Here is a 19,456-nt window from a genome sequence, read left to right as displayed (position 1 = left end):
GATTCTTTGAACTCAGCCCACAGTGCATATTGTCTAAGGAGCTGGTTAGCCCAGAGAATGTATTCACAGGCTCTATATGCACTACAATCATAAAACTCTTGGTGTCTTCACTGGCCAGCAGCACTTCTCTGACACCCTATGAAGAACAAGGAAGTCCTGTCTCCTACCTTCCTGTGGTTTCCATGACAGCCAGCAAACACTTCTGCCAAAGACCAAAGGTAATAGGCAAAGCCTCAGGCAGCACTGCCATAAAGCAACCCCCCCACCCAAATGCCTTTGTCTCTCTAACCCATTACCATTAACCTGATTGCCAAAGAAATTTGTCAGAAACACTCCCTATCGTCTACCTGCCATCTTCAGAGCACTTGAATTCCTAAAACATATCCTGTTCCTAGTTTTGAGATCTCCTTAATGGAAACAGAAAGGATCTTATGAGCAGGTTTCCCTAAAGGAATCACAGACTTCCTCTACCCACTGCTTCTGAAGATCCCTATGCATGGATGAGGACTCAGAGCAGTCTCTCTAAAATGCCTTTCTTCTGCATTCTACCCTTACCCTTCAGCAGCACAGACCTTAGCCACCCTGCTAACTACATGGCTATCACAGAGAAGTGAACATGGATGCTGGAATCCTAACCACACTCAAAACCCTGCCTGGGCCCTGATGCTGTGGGCTAGACCTAAGGATTTAAGGATTCCTGGCCCACATGCCACAATGCTTTCTTGGACTTCCTGCTTTTCCCAAATACATATAACCATAGGGTGCCTCTGTCCAACAGCACATAAGGCAGAGTATTGACAATAACTGTGTGTACTGGACCTGTGTTGAGTCTGGGGATGAATGCAACCATGAAGTCATGGTTGGTGTGTGACCCCAAAAACTGTGAGATGTATGTATAGCTACCATCATCACCTGAACCAGAAAAAACAAAACAAAATAAAACAAAACCTCAACCAGTGGTATGATAGACTGATCCTTGTGGCTCATCTGGATGAGCTTGTCCAGAGGTTAATGCCAAGAAGTCATAGCACATTGAGGCCTAGGCATGGACAGTGGAGCCTTGTGATGGCCTTACCTCTGTGATGGGGGCTTTGGGGTTCACATTCCGGGCTGCTGCAATTTCCTGCAGTTGTCGGACCACTTCAGCAATGGATAGCCTCTCTTCTGGATTGACCTTTAGCATGCCACCTACGGCAAAACAGCAACCTAAGTTAGTCCCATATCACTGACAGCTCTGGGACTAGGCTGGATGGCACCTCCTGCTATCACAGAGGTTACAGAACAAAGATCACACTTTATCCACAACGCTGACTTCAGAAGCTAAGGAAAGAAAGACAAAGTGATGACTAGAGAAATTAAACATGTCTATCAGAAGTGGCCACTCAGAATACCATAAGGTTATAGAAAGTTGGGCAGGTGGGCAACTCTATGAAAAAGCACATTAGAATGCTGTCAGAACAGCCACAATAGTGGCTGATGTGGACCTGCATAGCCAGTGGGTGAGCAGCACCTAAAACCCAACAGGGAAGTTCATCTTTTCAAGTTTTGGCATCAAGCAAATTCATAACAGGAACTTACGAATAAGGTCATGGAAGACTGTGTAACGAGTGTCATTCACAGGAATGGAATACTTCCCATTGACTATCCGAAGTTTTGCTCCATCTTCAAAAGGATGCTGCCGGAAACACAGCAGGTATAAGATACAGCCCAGTGCCTGTGGGGGAAAAGAAACAGCAGCAAAGTGTGAGAGACAAGGTAAAGATTGAATGAGAAAATGCAGGGGGGTTGGGGATTTAGCTCAGTGGTAGAGCGCTTGCCTAGCAAGCACAAGGTCCTGGGTTCGGTCCTCAGCTCCAAAAAAAAAAAAAAAAAAAAAGCAAGGGGAAAACAGAGGCTGAGTGCTGAGAGTGGGGAGGTTCTGTGCAAAGAAAAAAGGGCACAGGTTTAACAGGGACCAGCAGGGAGGGAGGGACCCAGAGGACAAGGTCAGCAGCAGAGGGGTACAAAGGAGCTGCCCCTTCTTACTGACCCTTGAAGGGCAATCAGCCAATCAGGCTATTGACCTTTGTTGGTTATGACTTAAAAAGATGCCAGCCTAAGGGCTTGAGAGGTGGCTGCATGGCTACGAGTGCACAGTGCTCTTCTTCCAGAACCCAAGCTTGGCTCCCTGCAGCAATGTTTAGCTCTCACTACCACCTGTCATTCCAGTTCCAAAGAGATTTAACGCCTCTGGCCTCCTTGGGCACCAGACTTACATGCACATACCTACCCACAGACACATACGTAGACATAATTTAAAATTTAAAAAGTCAACCTGGCAAGATGGGCCAATGATAGCAATTCCTTCCATGGGAAGCCCCCCCCCCCCTTCCAACATAAAGGACTTTCTAGGTCCCAGCAATAAGTCTTATGCTATTACTACTCAAATAAAAAAACTCCTTTCAAAATTATACAGTTCCTACTCAAACACAGGTTTGTAGATGGGTAGGCATCTTGAGAACCTTACCACATAAAGGCATAGCAGGTACCATGAATGAATTCCACACAGAAGGTTGACAGCTTCTGACTGGGCAGTGTGAAGGGCAGGGGGGCAACCTGGGAATTCCCAAAGAATTGACCTCCTCTTGTGGTTTGTTCTTTTACCACACCCACCAATGTGAACAGGGAGTAACTGAGGCATGTAGCATTATACAGAATATCTAGATGAACCTACATGTGTCCCACTGTGTGATGAGAATACTCTAGTGTGTATCAAAAAATTAATGAAGATGTATCTTCCTTATAAACATCAAATGTCTCAGCTTTGACAGTGTCTGGGGGGCTGCTGATGCTATCATTTGCCCTAAGAAAATGATGGCTCTGGCCATAACAAGGAAGGACCAATGTAAAACAGGCATCCTGTGTGAAATAATATTTTTAGTCTTGTTCTATTTTCTACCACATAAGTCCTAAAATCCTTGGAATTTCTAAGTAATTGCTGGCCATCTATATGTAGCTTCATGATGGAGCAGGTCATGAGAAAGACCAAGACAAAATTGGGATCAGAGGCCTCGACCTCTGAAAGGGCAGAGGAAATGACAGTTAAGCTGATTGCCCCTGACCAATGTTGTAATCAATCACGAGGTCTCCATAAAACAGAAATACCAGGGTTTACCTGAGCTCCTAAGACAGCTGAGCAGATAGAGAATCTTAGAGGGTAGTACACCTTGGCAGAGTAGTGAGGCTCCCATCTGGTCTCCTACATGCTCTATGAATCCTTCTATCATATCAGTTATAATATCCTTTACAATAAAGTAGTAAACGCTCAGGAATGTGTCCCTAAGTTTTATGAGCTGTTCTTGGAAGTTAAGCAAACCACAGGAGGCTCATAGTGAGTCAGTTAGAAGCACAGGCAAAACAACCTGTGACTGCTACAGAAGGGGTGGACGTGGGCATGCTGGACTGAGCCTCACCCTGTGGTAGCGTGACACCGCATCTAGCAAACAGATGCACCGACTTATTAGCAATGTCTTGGCCTAAGGGAGTGTCCTCTTGGGAACCGACTGTTTGCTGTCCATGGAGACAGACTTTCTGAGGTCATGCAGGTTTCTTGTGTCAACTGTATTGGTGTGAAAGGAAAGTGGATGCCTGTGGCAGATGAGGATATAGTCCCAGAGAGGGTATTACATATGCTTGCATGTATGTCTGTACACCATGTGCATGCCTTGTACCCCTGGAGGTCAAAAGAGGGCATTGCTCTACCTGGAATTGGAGTTACAGACGACTTGTGAGCACTGGGAATTGAACCTGGGTCCTGTGCAAGAGCAAGTATTTTAACCACTAGGAGGTTCCTAACCTCTCTAGCTCTGAAACTTCACCCCTGCTAAAATCAGTCACAAGAGACACTTGAGAAAATGAAGGTGAAGGGCAGGGAGAAGATTAACAGAAAGGAGCTGATAAGACATGAGGGCCTAAGACAGACAAGCTAGAGGCTTCTGCAGCTCCTGACATGACCTAACTGTCCAGGCACCAGCAAGAGAAGCACTCAGGTCTCACCCAGATATCCTGCTTTTCGCCAATAGGGAAGTTAGAATACAGGTCTACAATTTCTGGCGTTCTGTACATGGGTGTGGTGTTCCTCGTGATCTGAAGAAAACACAATATTCAGGGTAAGTTACATTCAGGGTAAGTTACATTCAGGGTAAGTCACACATAAGCGTTGTTTTTTGCTTTACACGAGAGGCCCTACAACTTCCTAAGCTCTCTGCTAAAGGCAGCAGCAGTGATTTCCCTCCCACTGTGCTGTGGAGGGACCTCTGCTCACTCACCTGGTCACGTAAGGCACTATTTCTTCAAGGGAAACACATTGTGCCTGGCATGAGAAGCCTACTTCAAAGTGACCAAAAAGGCAAGCTTACATGAGGGGTATTATTCTAATGAGCAAACAGAGGTATTATACTGAAAGAAGTCTCCAGATGAGTTCTGATAGGATAAATAAATAAGAAATAATGAAGTCTGCCAGCTGGTCATGTTTAAAAACTGAGAGCCAAGAGCAAGCTGGGTAGATAGGTCAGTCAGTAAAGTGCTTTGTTGTACAGATATCAGGGCCTGAGTTTGATCCCCAGGACACACATTAAAGAAAGCTGGTGTGGTGGCAAGAACATACAGTCCCAGTGCTAGGAAGACAGAGACAGACAGATCTCTGGGGCTTGCTGGTCATGCAGCTTAACCTAATCAGTGAGTTCCAGGCCAGTGAGACCTTGTCTCAAAGAACAAGGTGGATAGCTCCTAAGGAGTAACTCCTCAACTTGTCCTTCAGTCTCCGTATACATATGCACTCATGCACTCACATATACATAAATACACATACAAAACTGAGACCTGCTAGACCTCCAGTAATACTCTAGCATGGGAAATTCACAGCAGACTCATGATTCAAACAAGGGTAAGCCAACAGGCTTTGCATACTGCAGGAAGGCAGGCAGCAAGGCCTCAGACAGGCAATGGCTTCTTATTCCATGGAAGATGCAAGCAGTAAACAGCCAGCATGAGAGGCGGCTCTAAGGATGACAAGGCAATGTATGCAAGCAGAGCCTGCAGGAAGGTGTGAAACAGCATGCATTCAAGAGACAGAGTGAGATCAGAAGAAGGGACAAAAGTCAGGCTAGAGCAATGTGGAGTGCGCTGTAACCGACAGGGCCAACACCAAGTCATATACTGTGACCATGTATTATAGCATGTGAGACACTTTCATTAAAACTTGATTTGCATATACTTTAAGGCACTGATGCTTCAATCCAGCAAGCTCATACCCCCCAGGTGTACACTCTGAAGAACCATCTGATACAAGAACATATGGTACTTGCTCATGCAAACCTGTTGATGCCTATTAACATGTTGAAAACAGCATATGCAACAGACACATAAAGATAACACACTGGGAATGCAAGCAGCTACAGAAACTGAATAAACTGAGTGGACTAAGGCAGACTTACTTCAGCAGAGTCCAGGATTCAGACAATAAACAAAATCCCCAAAAAGGACTCCATAGTGTCAAAGAAAAGGGATACCGGCTATGCCCATTCTGGATTAAAAGGATTAGGAGGGAAAATACTAAATAAAGGCTAAGAAGCCATTGTGAAAAGAGACATATGATGATTGCTCTGGATTAATACTACTAAGTAAACTCCAATAGATTTCAAATGAGTAAGGATCACATCCAAGAGAAAAAAAAAAAAAAACTCTAGGAATGTCTGGATACTATGTTTATTCAGCACATGGGACTTGGGAACAGAAGAAGTCAAACCAACCCCAAACTTCCAGTAGACTCTTTGGTGCCAAGGGCACATGATTCCAAGGCTGATGAGGAAGCAGTCAGACTGTTACAGGGTGGCTCTCACTGCAGACACACTGGGGTAGAGGCACTGTGCAGAGCTGTAGTCGCTACTCTGAGAATGGATGTGTGCTCACTTGCACAGCTACGCGCGTGGTACAAGTAAGTACATCTACTGAGAAGGCTTAGACACAAAGCCTCAACACTGACCGCACACCTGTGATCAGACCAGGGGCTCTATCCCTTTCTCATTCCAAGGCAGCAATGCTTCTCAAACAAGAAGCTGATCCCAGGCCCAGAGCAAGGTAGGCATGTGCTTACCATTGCTAATAACATAACACTGAAGACTGTGTAAACTATGAGAAAGGTTTGTTTTGGTTAATAATTCTGGCCAAGAGCAAACATATGGTGGTAGTCTTTTTTTCCTAGCAGTGTCCCAAGGCAGTACAGGGGCCAACCACATAGACAGACGTAATGTACGTGTGTCTTCTGGTTGCTCTTTTTCAGAAAGTCACCAAAATTCAAACAATGGGCTCCATCCTGATGACCTTAGCTAATCCTAATCCTTTCTAAAAGGGTCCATTTCTAAACATAACTGATGTAAGATTCCACATTATGAATACTTCATAATGAGGATTAAGCTAAGTGTTAAGTTTGGAAAAAAGAAGTCACATGAAAACCATACCAGATGGTAAATGTCAAAGGATCTAAGAGCCTTGTGAAGCTAATCTGGACAAAATACAGACATACTGAATCATGACCATAGGAAAAACGGTATCTGAGTCCTTATAAATAACAAATATATGAGTAGGTTCTGAGGTTCTCACTTCAGTGACGGGCAGAGTACTAAAGCCTATAGCAGAGTTATCACCACTGAAGCAGACTTTCAGGACACTGGAAGTTAAGAGCAGTGAGCCGAGGTCTATACACAACAGGTAGGCACAGGGAAAGGGACGCAGGACTGTATCCATACAACATAGTTAGGCAGGACACTGGATAACTGAGCAAAAGGAAATGGACTGCACTGAGAATCCAAACAAACACTGACCCGAATGGTCTCCACCATAGTGGTGGAGCCTGACAGCTCTGACATACTGGAAACTGAACTGTACACAACGGGCTGTGAAGTGGGACAAATGCTGCACACAAGAGCAGTCTTCCTAAGTGGCCAGCAGTCTCCATAGGCTTCAACTCTAACAGTGGTAACACAGAACTCAACAGGATCTGCAAAGGAGGACCCACTTGGTCTATGAAGCATAGCTCTGATGTGACAGACCTCTAAGCAACCCAGAAACCCTGCCTTTAGTAAGCTCTGTATCAGGATAAGCAAGAAACATAAACATCCCGACAGGCATCATGCCAAAGTAGATCTGCCTTTTCCTCCACAGCAGCAGCCCTGGGAAGCAAGTGTCCCCCTGGAAAGGCAGTTTGCAGCACCTGACAGGCTAGAAATGCAAGGCCAACCTTTCAGAATCTGCAGCAAGAGTCCCCTTACTATCCTTTACCTATCTTTATGCCTTGGGACCTCTCTGCTGAGCAGTGCTCTGTATTCATGTAAATTCTATGAAATGTCAACCATTGTGGAATTATATACACACTTTGAGGATACAGACTCTCTGCAGGGGCAGGAGCCATGTGAAATAAGCTGTGGGCCTCTCAACAAAAAGTGTTTCTAAATAATTCTTTCATACTAGGATTGAATCTACAAACTTGCTCATGCTAAGCAAGTGTTCTATCAGCTCTCTAAATGGGTTTTCTTTTTTCTTTTTTTTTTTTGTTCTTCCAAATTGCTGTTTAGAATGACAGACAAGTTCTGAAGATGGCTGTACAATAATATGAAAATCTTTAATGTTGCTGAAATCTAACTTGAAATGTTAAAATAAAATCTGTTGTACATATTTAAGGCAATAAATTCTAAGAAATTAATAGGATAAAGACATTTCATTTAAAGGCCAGTTGATAAGAAGAACATGAGAGGAAATGACTTCTCCAGTCTGTTAAAATCTGTGGCCACAAACAGAGTACAGCCAGGAAGAAGGTGATGCTCTCAGGGTACAGTACTAGGGAGTCGGTTAAGAATATGTACAAACCCATACTCAGGCCTGTACTGGAAGACTCAGAGGGGATATAAAGAGCAGGAGAGAGAGAGGAACTGAGAACTACTTTCTAAGAGTGCAGACTCAAACGCACACCTCACCTCTTCCTCCACCATTGCTCGCTTCTGGGCGCTCCAGCTGTAGTCAGGATAATGGGAGATGGTTGTGGCACTGCCAAAGTCACACAGCTTAATGGTCCCCTGGTTACTAAGCAGTAAGTTTTCAACCTGCAAAATTCCAAAGGGTGGTTCTATAAACTCAGTGTGTACATGGGGCCTAAACCTCTGCAAGGACAAACAGAAATATTAGTAACCGCCACTTCCTTATCAGGAAAATCCTCTGTACCAAGGTCCAGGCTGCTGGTTGCTAGGAGCTACCATAAAATTTTTTGAAGTTAAAACCACCCACCAAGCAAACAGATAACTTAATGAGCCTTCATAAAAGTCAGAAACAAAGGAATAAAATACACTAATTATATCTACAGCAATGTATCATGAATTTAGGAATAACTCTAACAAGGATGGACAAAGACTTCCTGTCCAGAAGACCTTAAAATGACTGAGGTGAATTTGTTTGTTTTTAAAGACAGGGTTTTATTATATTTAACCTTTGTTGGTCAGGAACTTACTATGTGCATCAGGCTGGCCCTGAACTCACAAAGATCTACCTGCCTATTTCCGAAATGCTGAGATTAAAGGCATGCATCACCACACCCAGCCAAACTTTAAATCCATGAGTCATAAGATCACATGCAAACCTAATTCCAGTGCATAGCTTTTCTGGCATCCTGCTCCTCCTTCGAGGTACATTAAGCATCCTGTGTTTTTGTCATCTGCATCAGAGTAGAGTGTCCCAACACAGGTCAGCAGCCAGCCAGTTACCATTCCTAGCCTAGTACTCTCCTGAAACTCTATCAACTGTGCTGAAGAGTCACAGCAATCTAATAAAATTCAGAGTTTTAGGGAAGTAGGAACCTGCAGAATGAAAATGCAAACAAACCAAACCTACTTGTAAGATCTGTCAAGGTTGAGTGTCTCTACATCAGAAGCTGACAAAGGAGGGAACTACAGAGCTAGTGTCCTCCAGAACACCCAGAATTAGATGCCTGTGCCCTCTAACTACAGAGGACACTTGCTCTATGGACAAGCCAGATGGACTGTCCTCAGGACACAGGCCAGCACAGTCAGCTACAAACAAGAGAAGTAAAACAGATGTGTCGTGTTGTCCACAGCAAAAAAGGATATATAATGAAAAAGTCCCATAATGCGCATTCCATGAGATGAGACTACACACAAAGACAACACTGGGCAATTAAAAAAAAAAACAGGCACAAAAGAATGCATAGGCACAGGTACATTCAAATGATACCTATCACCACGGAAAACAAACTGTGTAGCATCAACAAAACCAAGATCATGATCAAGGAAAGCAGACAGTGGCTGCTGCACAAGTAACACATGCCAGACAAGAGGTGCATATGCACACTGTGTGCCTGTTTTATAGCAAGCAGTGACTAGAGGTAGCCAGCCCTTGGAGCTCCTAAAGTAGGGGGCAACAGGCATCACCTATATAGACAGCTCACTGGGCAAGTGACTGAGTCTCTAATAATTTTATTCTATATATTCTTTGTTCCTAACATACATTCACCACCACTACTACAATAACATTGCACTGTTTGCAAATTTAAATAAGTATATACTTTGTGCAACGGGTGCATGTATGCTACAGCATTTGTGTGGAGGTCAGAGAAAAACTTTAGAGAGTCAGTTCTTTCCTTTCACCATGTGTAGCCTGGGACAAAGTTGTCAGGTGTGGAGGTATGAATGAGAATGGTCTCCCTTGGCTCAAAGATTTGATGGCTTAGCCTCTAGTGGGTGGAGCTGTTTTGGAAAGGGCAGGAAGGTGTGGTCTTGTTGAAGGAGGTGTGTCACTAGAGGTGGGCTTTGAGGTTTCAAAGGCCTATGTTACTTCCAGTCTCTTCCCTTAGCCCCTACCTATGCCTCCAACTTGAGGATGGGGATGTAGGTAAGCTCTTAGCTACTGCTCCAGCACCATGCCTGCCTGCCTGCCTGCCTGCCTGCTGTCATGCTCCCCATCATAATGGTTACACTCTGAAACACTAAGCAACCCTTCCAACTGAATGCTTTCTTTTTGGTCATGGTGTCTTTTCATAGCAATAGTAAAGTAACTAAGACATCAGGCTTGGTAGAAAATGCTTTCACCTGCTAAGCCTCCTCACAAATCCAGTCTCAGAAAATTAAAAAGATACAGTAGAGGAATGCACACTAAGCTATGGCAATATAACCTTAAATATTTTGTTCAAGAATATACCAGGAAGAGCTGGAGACATGGCTTGGTGGTTAAGAGCACTGGTTGTTCTTCCAGAGGTCATGAGTTCAATTCCCAACAACCATACAGTAGCTCAAAAACACCTATAATGGGACCTGATGCTTCTTCTGTCACGTATGCATACAGGAAGATAGAATACTCGTGTGTGTGTGTATATCTTATACATTAAAACATATAAGTTATTTTTTAAAAATAATTTCTTTTTAGTTTAATTTATGTGCACTGGTGTTTTTGCCTGTATTCATGTCTGTGTGAGGGTGTCAGATCCCAGATAGTTGTGAGCTGCCATGTGGGTGCTGGGAATTAAACCCTGGTTCTCTGGAAAAGCATGCACACACACCCACCCACCCCCCCCCACATATATATATAATACACACACACACCTGGAGTTCCAGTGAGCCAAATATATTTTAAAAAGGTAAAAGAGGGGACAAAAAGAAAAATGAAAAGAAACTGAAGAAAAAGGTGCTGTAGCTATAACATTCAACTTCATTAATAACAGGAAAAAGTAAAATAAATTCATATGACTCTACTCTTCAGCCAGACTATATAAGTTGTATACAGCAATTCCAGACAGGCAGGTGCTGCCCTCAGCTAGGCTGTGGTACACCAACACCACTTGTAGTTGGAGATGCACAACAGAAGCCTTTCCACCTAAATGATTCCCCACCGAGGTCAGCACTGTACCTGGATGCCTCTAACTCTGTAAGAAAGGCAACTGAGAAGCTTGCACACCAGGATAATAGGATCAGAAAGCACTGGGCTCTGATCAAGCACGAGGGGCACAAAAACAAGTAGGGAGTTATCCTAAGGCAGGAGAACAGAGTGTGAAGACACAGTCAGTAATGCAACCCAGCTGGTACCTTGAGATCCCTGTGGATGATGGGTGGTTTCTGCCTGTGCATGTGCTGCACTGCTCTGCATGTCTGGTAGAAGATCTTCAGAATGCTGTCGCAGGATAGAGGGCCTTTACATTCAACTCTCCTGAGAAACTCCACCAGCTGTCCTAAAGGAGACAAGTGAATTTAGTCACCCTAGGGCTTAGAATGCTGTATCCTACTTGTTAATAGGTTTGATCCACCTCTGTATAGCAGCCCAGGCAGGCAGGAGTGGCATTCTAAGGCCTTGGCTGGGCTGCATACCCAATCAGTACCACTCTAGCCATTCCTTCAACTTCTGTAGGAAGACAAATAAAAGAGTGAGTGTGAGGACCATCCTTGCTCTGGGGAGGGTAGGGGCAGAAAAAGCATAGAACATCTCTGGGACAAACAAGCAGCAAAAGCAATCATATGAAAAAGCCCTGAAGGCAGGAGCAAAGTTCTAACAGTTGAGCAGAGGCAGTGACCAAGGTCTCTGAAATAATGATCACAAAGCAGAAGCTCTAGGCTCATGTTCACAGCACAGCACAGGCAGAGCAGAAACCCTGACTCTGAATGTAGATTCCTCACCACAGTTCCCCAGCTCAGAATTGCATCATTCCCTGTTGGTAACTCCATTCTGGTTCCCAACTCTGGCAAGATTAGACTACTTCCTGCTCCTACCATACTTGATTCACTGAGTCTATATATATAAACTTAAAGGAACAGGGGTCTTCCAAAGAACCCAGGCCTCTGGTGAAACAGAAGCAGGCTCTAAGAGGCAGGAGCAGTTATGTCCACCAGCTCTATGCCAGACTGATCATAGTGTTAATTTTAACTGTCTCACTCAATAGTTCATTCTTGGTAAGCATTAAGAGATTTTTATTGTTTTGAGACAGGCTTTCAAAACTTGCCACCCTGCTTTAACTTCCTGAGTGTTAGGATTATATACGTACCAACCATAACGAGTCACAGGACAATTTTACAATTTACTTATTTGGGGGCTAGAGAGAAGGCTCAGCAGTTAAGAGCACCTATTGATCTTGCAGAAGACTTGGGTTTGGTTCCTAGTACCCACATGGTGGCTCACAACGACTCATAACTCCAATTCTAGATCTGACTTCTAACTTTCATGGGCACTAGGCACACATGTGGTACACATACATACAGAGAGGTGAAACCCTAATACACATAAATTTTTCAATAAATTTTTATTTCCTCTTAATTTTTACTGAGGGTGTGTGTGACAATGCACGCATGGAAGTTAGAGGACAATTTTAAAAACTGTCCTCTTTTTTTACCATGTGAATCTCAAGAATTGAATTCAGACTGTCAAGTGCAGCAGCAGATGCCTTTACCCCTGAGCCATCTCAGTGGCCCTAACAGTGAACGTCAACATGTTATTTTTAAATTTTGTGTGTGTGTGTGTGTGTGTGTGTGTGTGTGTGTGTATGTGCATTTGTGCATGTGAGTAATGGCATACTGAAGCCAAAAGAAGGCGCTGGATCCCTTAGAGCTAGAATTACGGGTAGTTAAGTTGCTTGACACGAATGCTGGGAATCAAACTGGGATCCTCTGCAATAGCAGCAAACACTCCTAACTGTGGAGCCATCCAACCAATATCTTCGAATTTTTTTTAAAGCCTCGAATTTGGGTAAGTAGCTAAGGATGACCTTGAACTTCTGATTCTTCTGTCTCTTCCATAGTGGGATCACAGGTGTACACACCTGGTTTTTGTAGTGCTGAAAATACTAATCATGCATGCTACGAACTTCAGTTTGAGAGTATCTTAAAAAAACAATCCATGTGACAGAGGGGGGACTGCTTTAAAAAAAAAACCCTCTTATTTTATACAGAAAAAGTAGCCTATTCTGACAAAGAACAGATTGAGGGCTCCCAATGAAGGTAACAGTAAAGACCAACTTAAAGGATCCATGGCCCAACCTAGGACTTCAAAACTGCCTTTGGTAAATTCTGCACCTGCTACCACGAGGAGGAGGGATTCCCCAATTTATCAGAGGTCCAGCAACTCTGCCCCAAATCCAGGCAAGCTCTGTCCAGCCTTTAAGCCAGAAGTGTTCATTGTTAAGCAAACTGTTACTTATCTGTATCCTCCCAAAACTGGGACCTGGGAGATACCCTCCGAAGCATGGGTTTGCCAGCTGTGCTGGTTAGTTTTTAGTCAGTCTATTACAATAAACTGTCTCCATCAGCTTGGCCTGTAGGCATGTCTGTGGGAGCATTTTTCAAATTAGTGACTGATATGGGAGGATCCAGTCCATTGTGGGTGGTGTCACCCAGGGGGCAGATGATTCTGGGCTAACGAAGCCAATAAGCAACATTCCTCAGTGTCTTCTAGTCCTGCCTCCAGGTTCTTGCCTTGAGTTACTAAGCTGGCTTCCTCCAGTGAAGGAATGTGTCCTTTCCTGTTCAGTTGCTTTCCCTCATGGTGTTTTATCATATCAACAGAGACCTACTAAGACAGGATAATGATTTTTGATTTCCAAAAAGGAACTGCAGGAATTGGCTCAGTGGGTTAACTGTTTGCTACATAAGCATGGAGACCAGATTTGGATCCTTAGAACCCCTAGGAAAAAATGGGTGTATACAGCGGCCTGCAAAGAAATTCCTGGTATACAGCGGGTAGAAATGAAATCCCTAGAGCAAACTGAGTCCTGGGTTCAATGAGAGACTTTAAAACCTCAATATGTAGGTTAGAAGAGTGACTGAGGAGATCCTGCATGTCAACTTCAAGCATACATACCCAAACACACATATAAACATGTATACCATATAAGAGAAAATGTAGCAGGTTGGACCTTTCTGCCTCCCACATTACCCTGTTTAAAGACAGCAACTGAATCCACTCCTTTTACACCTCCACCACCTCAGAAAACAGCAAAGACAATGAACTGAGCTTCTCACAGATATTGTCCAAATCTTCCAAACCAGGATTTTCAAATACCAAGACCTGCATCATGCAAAAGCTTTCTGACCTCATAAATGACAAAAGGGGGGTCATAAATAGTAGCTTAATCACCACTGCGTAAGTTCTACTGCCGCTGCAGCCTCAGGGACTTCCTGGTTATCAGGTGGACTGCTGCAGTACTGCAAGGTTGCTGTGTACGGTTTGGTACTGCCCATAGCAGGCATCTGCGGAGTCTTACAGGGATAAGGGGACACTGCCAGCATGAATACATGTTTGGTACAGTTAAGGTTAAAGAAAACTACAGAGTTAAACCTTCCTTTTGTAGGATCTATTTAATTCTATTGCTTGGGGGTTTTTTTGTTTGTTTTGTTGGGTTTTTTTTTTTGCCTTTTTCCCTTAATACTTTACCTCTCCATCTACCCTTACTCTAAAATTCCTGGCCTCTTTCTTATTATTACGTGACTGTGTGCGCGCCGTGTGCGTATACATGTGTGTGAACACTCATATAAATACAACCTGTTGAATCTATTTAGTTTTGTTTGCTTACATATGATTTCAGAGTGAATCAAAGGAATGGGAAGACAGATGGCTGTGAGATTGTGTCCTGTAGAAATGACTCAGATCCACACCTATGATACTGAAACAATATGGCTGACTAAACAATATCCAAACAGTAAAAACACTAATAGACATGCTAAGGCGGAAGGGGAATATTTCAAGGGGCCTCAACACCAAATGAAGGACTACAGACTGAAGACGGCTGAGAGAGAAAGGGAGCATTGGTCTTCCTCAGGATGACCCCTTAATTGGTTATTTAGTAGCAGTCGCCAATCCGACTTTGACTTTTTCAATGCGCACATGCTCTTTTATAACTGAATACAGCAGGACAACAGGAATCCATGAAGACAAAACGTAGCAGATGGACAAATCAGCCTCTCATACTACCTAGCACAGGGCCAGCGTTTTCCCATCCCAAGAATTCTAAGCTGGAGGCCATGCCACTAGAGCTGGCGCCTTCCTAGCTTGTAAAGAAGTGGTCCAGAGTTGCCCAGAAAACAGACTCAAAGTGACTACAACTTAAGAAACCATGAAGGATTTTGTTGGTGGCTGGAACGAGATATTAGGAAGACATCCTGGTTAATCATACACTATATACTACATCCAAACTAAGAATTAGGTATACAATTTGAGTCTGCAACTGTAACAGAAAAGGTTCCTACTCTCAGACAATACATATGAACAATAAATTTTGGCCTTGAGTAGGGAGGAGTGACAGCTCTCATGCCAAGACAGAAAGACTGATTCAAGCTCCAGGCCAACCTTGGCCAGAATGAGCCGGCCTTAAAAAAATAAAGCAAAATAATATGCACACATCCACGTTTCCTGGTCTTGATGTTTGCAGCCTGTCTTAAACAGAAAGAAAAGCAAGACCAAGGAGAAAGAAAGCAACTACAAGAAAAATGTTACAAATTAGCAAATCTAATATATCCATTCACTGACCTTTTATGTTTTCATTAAATTTAAAACTTTAGAGTTAAAAAGTTGAGCAAACAAATTATCTGGATACATGTCAATTGAGATATAGTTAATTCACTTCTCTCCCCGGCAGTCCTCAGTTCCCACAGCTCCTGCCCTCTATGCACAGTGGGATGATTTTGCCAACAGGTGGACCAAGGTACTGGGTTAGTTTGACAGGGGCTGGGTGTGGACCTGAAGATACATGAGGACACAAGTGGAGAGGACTGGAGGCCTGAAGGGGAATGTCCTGCTCCAGTAGGAACTATCATCCCAGAGCTTCCAGCCATGTAGAAATGAGTCTGCACTGAACATTCAGCCTCTTGCTTCTGACAACTAAGAGCCCGCATGTGACCTACACAGATCCCACCCTCCTCTACTTGGCGGAGAGATCCTATTGGCTCATTTGTGGCTTCTACACACTTCCTCTACACCTTTCCCTATTGGCTAGATATTTCATTTCTATTCCTTTCCCCAATCTATTCACTCATTATCCCCAGCTTTCTCCTCTGTTCTCAGCTGATACTGGTCTGTCTGCACTCCAGCCACCACGATATAGTTTTTCATGATCACTGGCATATAGGCAAGTGGCTCTAACATGGTTGGGATTACAAGGAATCCCTGTCTCAGTCTTCCTGCTGCTCCTTGATCTCTCTTGGCCTCTTCGCTCCCAACACTCATTGCTCAGCTCAGGTGGACACAGAAGCAGCCACTTATACCACAGTCTCCCCTCAGCATATGCATCACACATTTGAGACCACACTAAGAATGACATGGCATTCCGGCAGACAGCAGCAGAGCTCTGTGCTACTTTTGCATAGTCAATTCCACTTCACAAAGTATGGGGTTCAACTCCCCATTGCTAGAATTACAGGAATGCAATACCATACCCAGTAAGGAAAAACTTGCCTCAAGCATTACCTATACTCATCCCTGAAGCCACTGTCCCTGGAGATCTACCCAAGGCATGTCCTACCTACAGGCCTGCCAATGGATCAGAAAGTCTTCCTGATACTTTCTTAGGTTTGTACTTGATAAAGCCTCATGCCCACTATGTGATCCTCCTGTCCTGTGCAAACACTATTTGCACTCCCTAAGGACATGACAGTTACGTGCCAATGTATATCTTTTCCAGCTTACGTATGAGGGCACTTGAGGTTCCACTGCATGCCTGCTCATCTTGTTTCAGGAGAAAAACATAATTCGACCCTGCTCTTTAGAATCTGCAGCCTAAGGCCAGGCATGGTAGCACACACCTTTAATTCTAGCAGGGAGAGAAGTATGCAGGTATCTGTGATTTCAACACTGGTCTACACACCAAGTTCCAGGCCAACCAGACCTACACAGTAAGACTGTCTCAAAACACACACAAACAAGAAAGAACCTATAATCCATGAAGGACACACAATGCATATTCCAAACATCACAATGATCAATGGATAGCTGGCTGGTTCTTTCAGTTCAGATCAATGCATTTTCAGAACATCTTGGGAGTATTTAACAACTGTTGAAACATGTCAGAAAGCACTTAAACATCAAGGCACTTTACCTTTACAGAGCTCCGTAAGCAGGAGGAACTCAGCCTGCCCAGTGTCCGATTCCTCTTTTCCTATGGATGCTGCAGAGCAGAACTGGACAATATTGGGGTGGCCAGAAAGTTTTTTCTGTATGTCTTGTTAAAGAAGAATGTGAATAATTATGTCCATAATTCTGTGCACTTAAAAAAATAAACATTCATAAATGTTAAGAAACAAAAGTCATGATACCCAAATTGCCTTAGCCTTAGCATGTATGGGCATCTGGACAGAATGGTGAGGGAGGGGCAAATGGGACAGTGAGAAGGTGAAGACAGTGGGAGGAAGCTAGTGGAAATGCTAATATGAGTGGGTCAAAGAGACAGACAGAAGCCCTTTGGGCCCCACAACAGGAAGGTGGTGAAGAGTGTGCATTCAAAGCCCAAGCAGCCATTATTAGGCTATCAGATAGCACAGAGTAGAGTCTAAAAGGGAAAGGAAGCAGCTCTGTCTGCAGTAGAGACTATGCCTTACAGGCATACATTCTGTGTAGAAGAGAATAGGCAGAAAGGTTGTTATGTGCCATTTGTAAAGGGTGAGAAGTGTCTTGGGGCCACACTGAGGCCCACTGATATGGAAGTATCCATATAGTCCTTGCCTAGGTCATCACAGGACAAAGTGGGACTCTCTGTGTGATACCTGACCTGTTTGTTCAGCATGGAGACCTCGAAGGCTGAAACAGCAGCCCCAGCGACCCATTTCATAACACCAGGAGATTTCTACTTCAACGACAGAAAAACCCTTTGCATGAGAATGTCTATAGGAAGTCTGGTAAAGGCAAAAGGCTGACTTTGATTTATCACAGGAGCCTCCTGGTAACTGTGTCAAGCCTGACACAGTCATGGCAGCAACTCTCAGTCTCAGGAAAAGGATACCAAGAAACATACTTCCTGAATGATGGCTCTGTTCTTTTCCTCTTCATTGGATAGTAATCTCTGTCGGGGAACAGCACACAAGATTGAAGTCTTTTTACCTTCTGCTTAACAGATAAAACACCCCAGGGAATGTAAGCACTGTGTCTAGAGGACGCCAAGTCTCAGGGAGCATAGCACACCATTTACCTGCATTTGAACATCTGATCTCACAGAAGCTTAGAAACCTTGAATGATCTTTATACTCCAAAGACTCAAGAAAAAGTAAAAACAGGCCAGAGTAAAGCAAAACAAACAAGGAGACGCATTATACACCTAGCAAACACATGCATACAATGTGGACTACCAAAACAAGCCCTGGTCTAAGGGTCCACTGCCTGTACCCCACTCTTGACAAGAAGGAAGCCCCTGCTTGCCCATCAAGGCAGAGCTGGACCTACTGCCATGTTTCAGGATAAAAGTCAAAGCTACCTAACTGGGAATCAAGTTCTAGGGACCCCTTCCTACCACATTACTTTAATCCTTTTAACAGATGCCATGAATGTAAATTTGGTAGGTGGTTTCTGTACTGTTCAAATTCCTGTTCCCTTATTTTGACATGTGGAGTAATATGGAGAAATCAAAGGGTTTCTCCCACTCCTCCCTCCAAAGCCGACCATATTCCCAGGTAAAATAGAAAGCTCCTAAAAGAGCACTCAACCCAAGTTAGAGTTGTGAGCATAAGGGTTAAGCCCTTGAGAACATGGAGGAGACAAGAATTAACAGACTGAAACAGACTGATATGCATAGAATAACAGAGATGCATCCTTGAAAATAACTCAAGATACCTTTACAATGAACTAAAATCCCCACACAATGATTTGTCATTAATTAGTACCTTTAATGCATACTCTCTGCCACTTCCCAGATCTTGAGCTTCATAAACAAATGCAAACCCTCCTGAAAAAAAAGAATTGTTGGTCAGTGCTATGACTTAAACTTAGATATTCCTTTACTAGGTAAATTACAAACCAAAGTCGGCCATACATAGCAACTGCTTCCTACAAAAAACTGCAGCCCAATTTTTATGTCACAGTATTTTATACCTTCTGCTCAGAGATAGGAAGGGAAAGTATAATTTGTACCAACATAGAAACAAGGAACCTGGAAAATAAAAAGCAGGTATCCTGAAAACAAGAAACACTGACAAATTCTATCTGGGTTGTCAAACACCAGGGAAGGATAATGCAAACAGAAAAGAGTATCAACACCAGGAGGGAAAAAGGAAATTATGCTGCCCTGACACCCTAAGAGAAAAAAACCGACTAATAACACTAATGAAGAGGGATCAAAGAACTGATGTTTTGCTTTTTATAAACAAGATTGTGGGACTGGAGGACTGTGGTTAAGAGGCTGCACTTCGAGGTCCTGAGTTTAACTCCCAACAATCACATGATGGCTTAAACCATCTAC

At 43.6% G+C, this 19,456-nt stretch overlaps 1 protein-coding gene across 9 annotated transcripts in view; it reads right to left on the bottom strand.

Moving 5' to 3' along the window:
- The window catches only part of Gak (cyclin G associated kinase), a 73,522-nt gene that overhangs the window by 48,684 nt on the left and 5,382 nt on the right, over positions 1–19,456 (bottom strand). For all 9 annotated transcript variants that reach the window (XR_015636827.1, XR_015636823.1, XR_015636825.1 and 6 more), the window contains 8 exon segments: positions 18,882–18,943; positions 18,008–18,067; positions 17,108–17,222; positions 11,121–11,263; positions 8,010–8,135; positions 4,036–4,125; positions 1,579–1,714; positions 1,076–1,188 (listed from right to left, as the gene is read on the bottom strand). Coding sequence is in view for 4 of the 9 variants with exons in the window: in XM_087584406.1 (XP_087440532.1) it covers positions 1,076–1,188; positions 1,579–1,714; positions 4,036–4,125; positions 8,010–8,135; positions 11,121–11,263; positions 17,108–17,222; positions 18,008–18,067; positions 18,882–18,943 (845 nt within the window). In the remaining 5 variants the exon portion in view is untranslated.

The sequence above is a fragment of the Rattus norvegicus genome, chromosome 14 (genome assembly GCF_021556685.1).
Source record: "Rattus norvegicus strain SHRSP/BbbUtx chromosome 14, alternate assembly SHRSP_T2T, whole genome shotgun sequence".
Lineage (NCBI taxonomy): Eukaryota > Metazoa > Chordata > Mammalia > Rodentia > Muridae > Rattus > Rattus norvegicus.
This window is presented reverse-complemented; position numbering and strand designations above follow the sequence as displayed.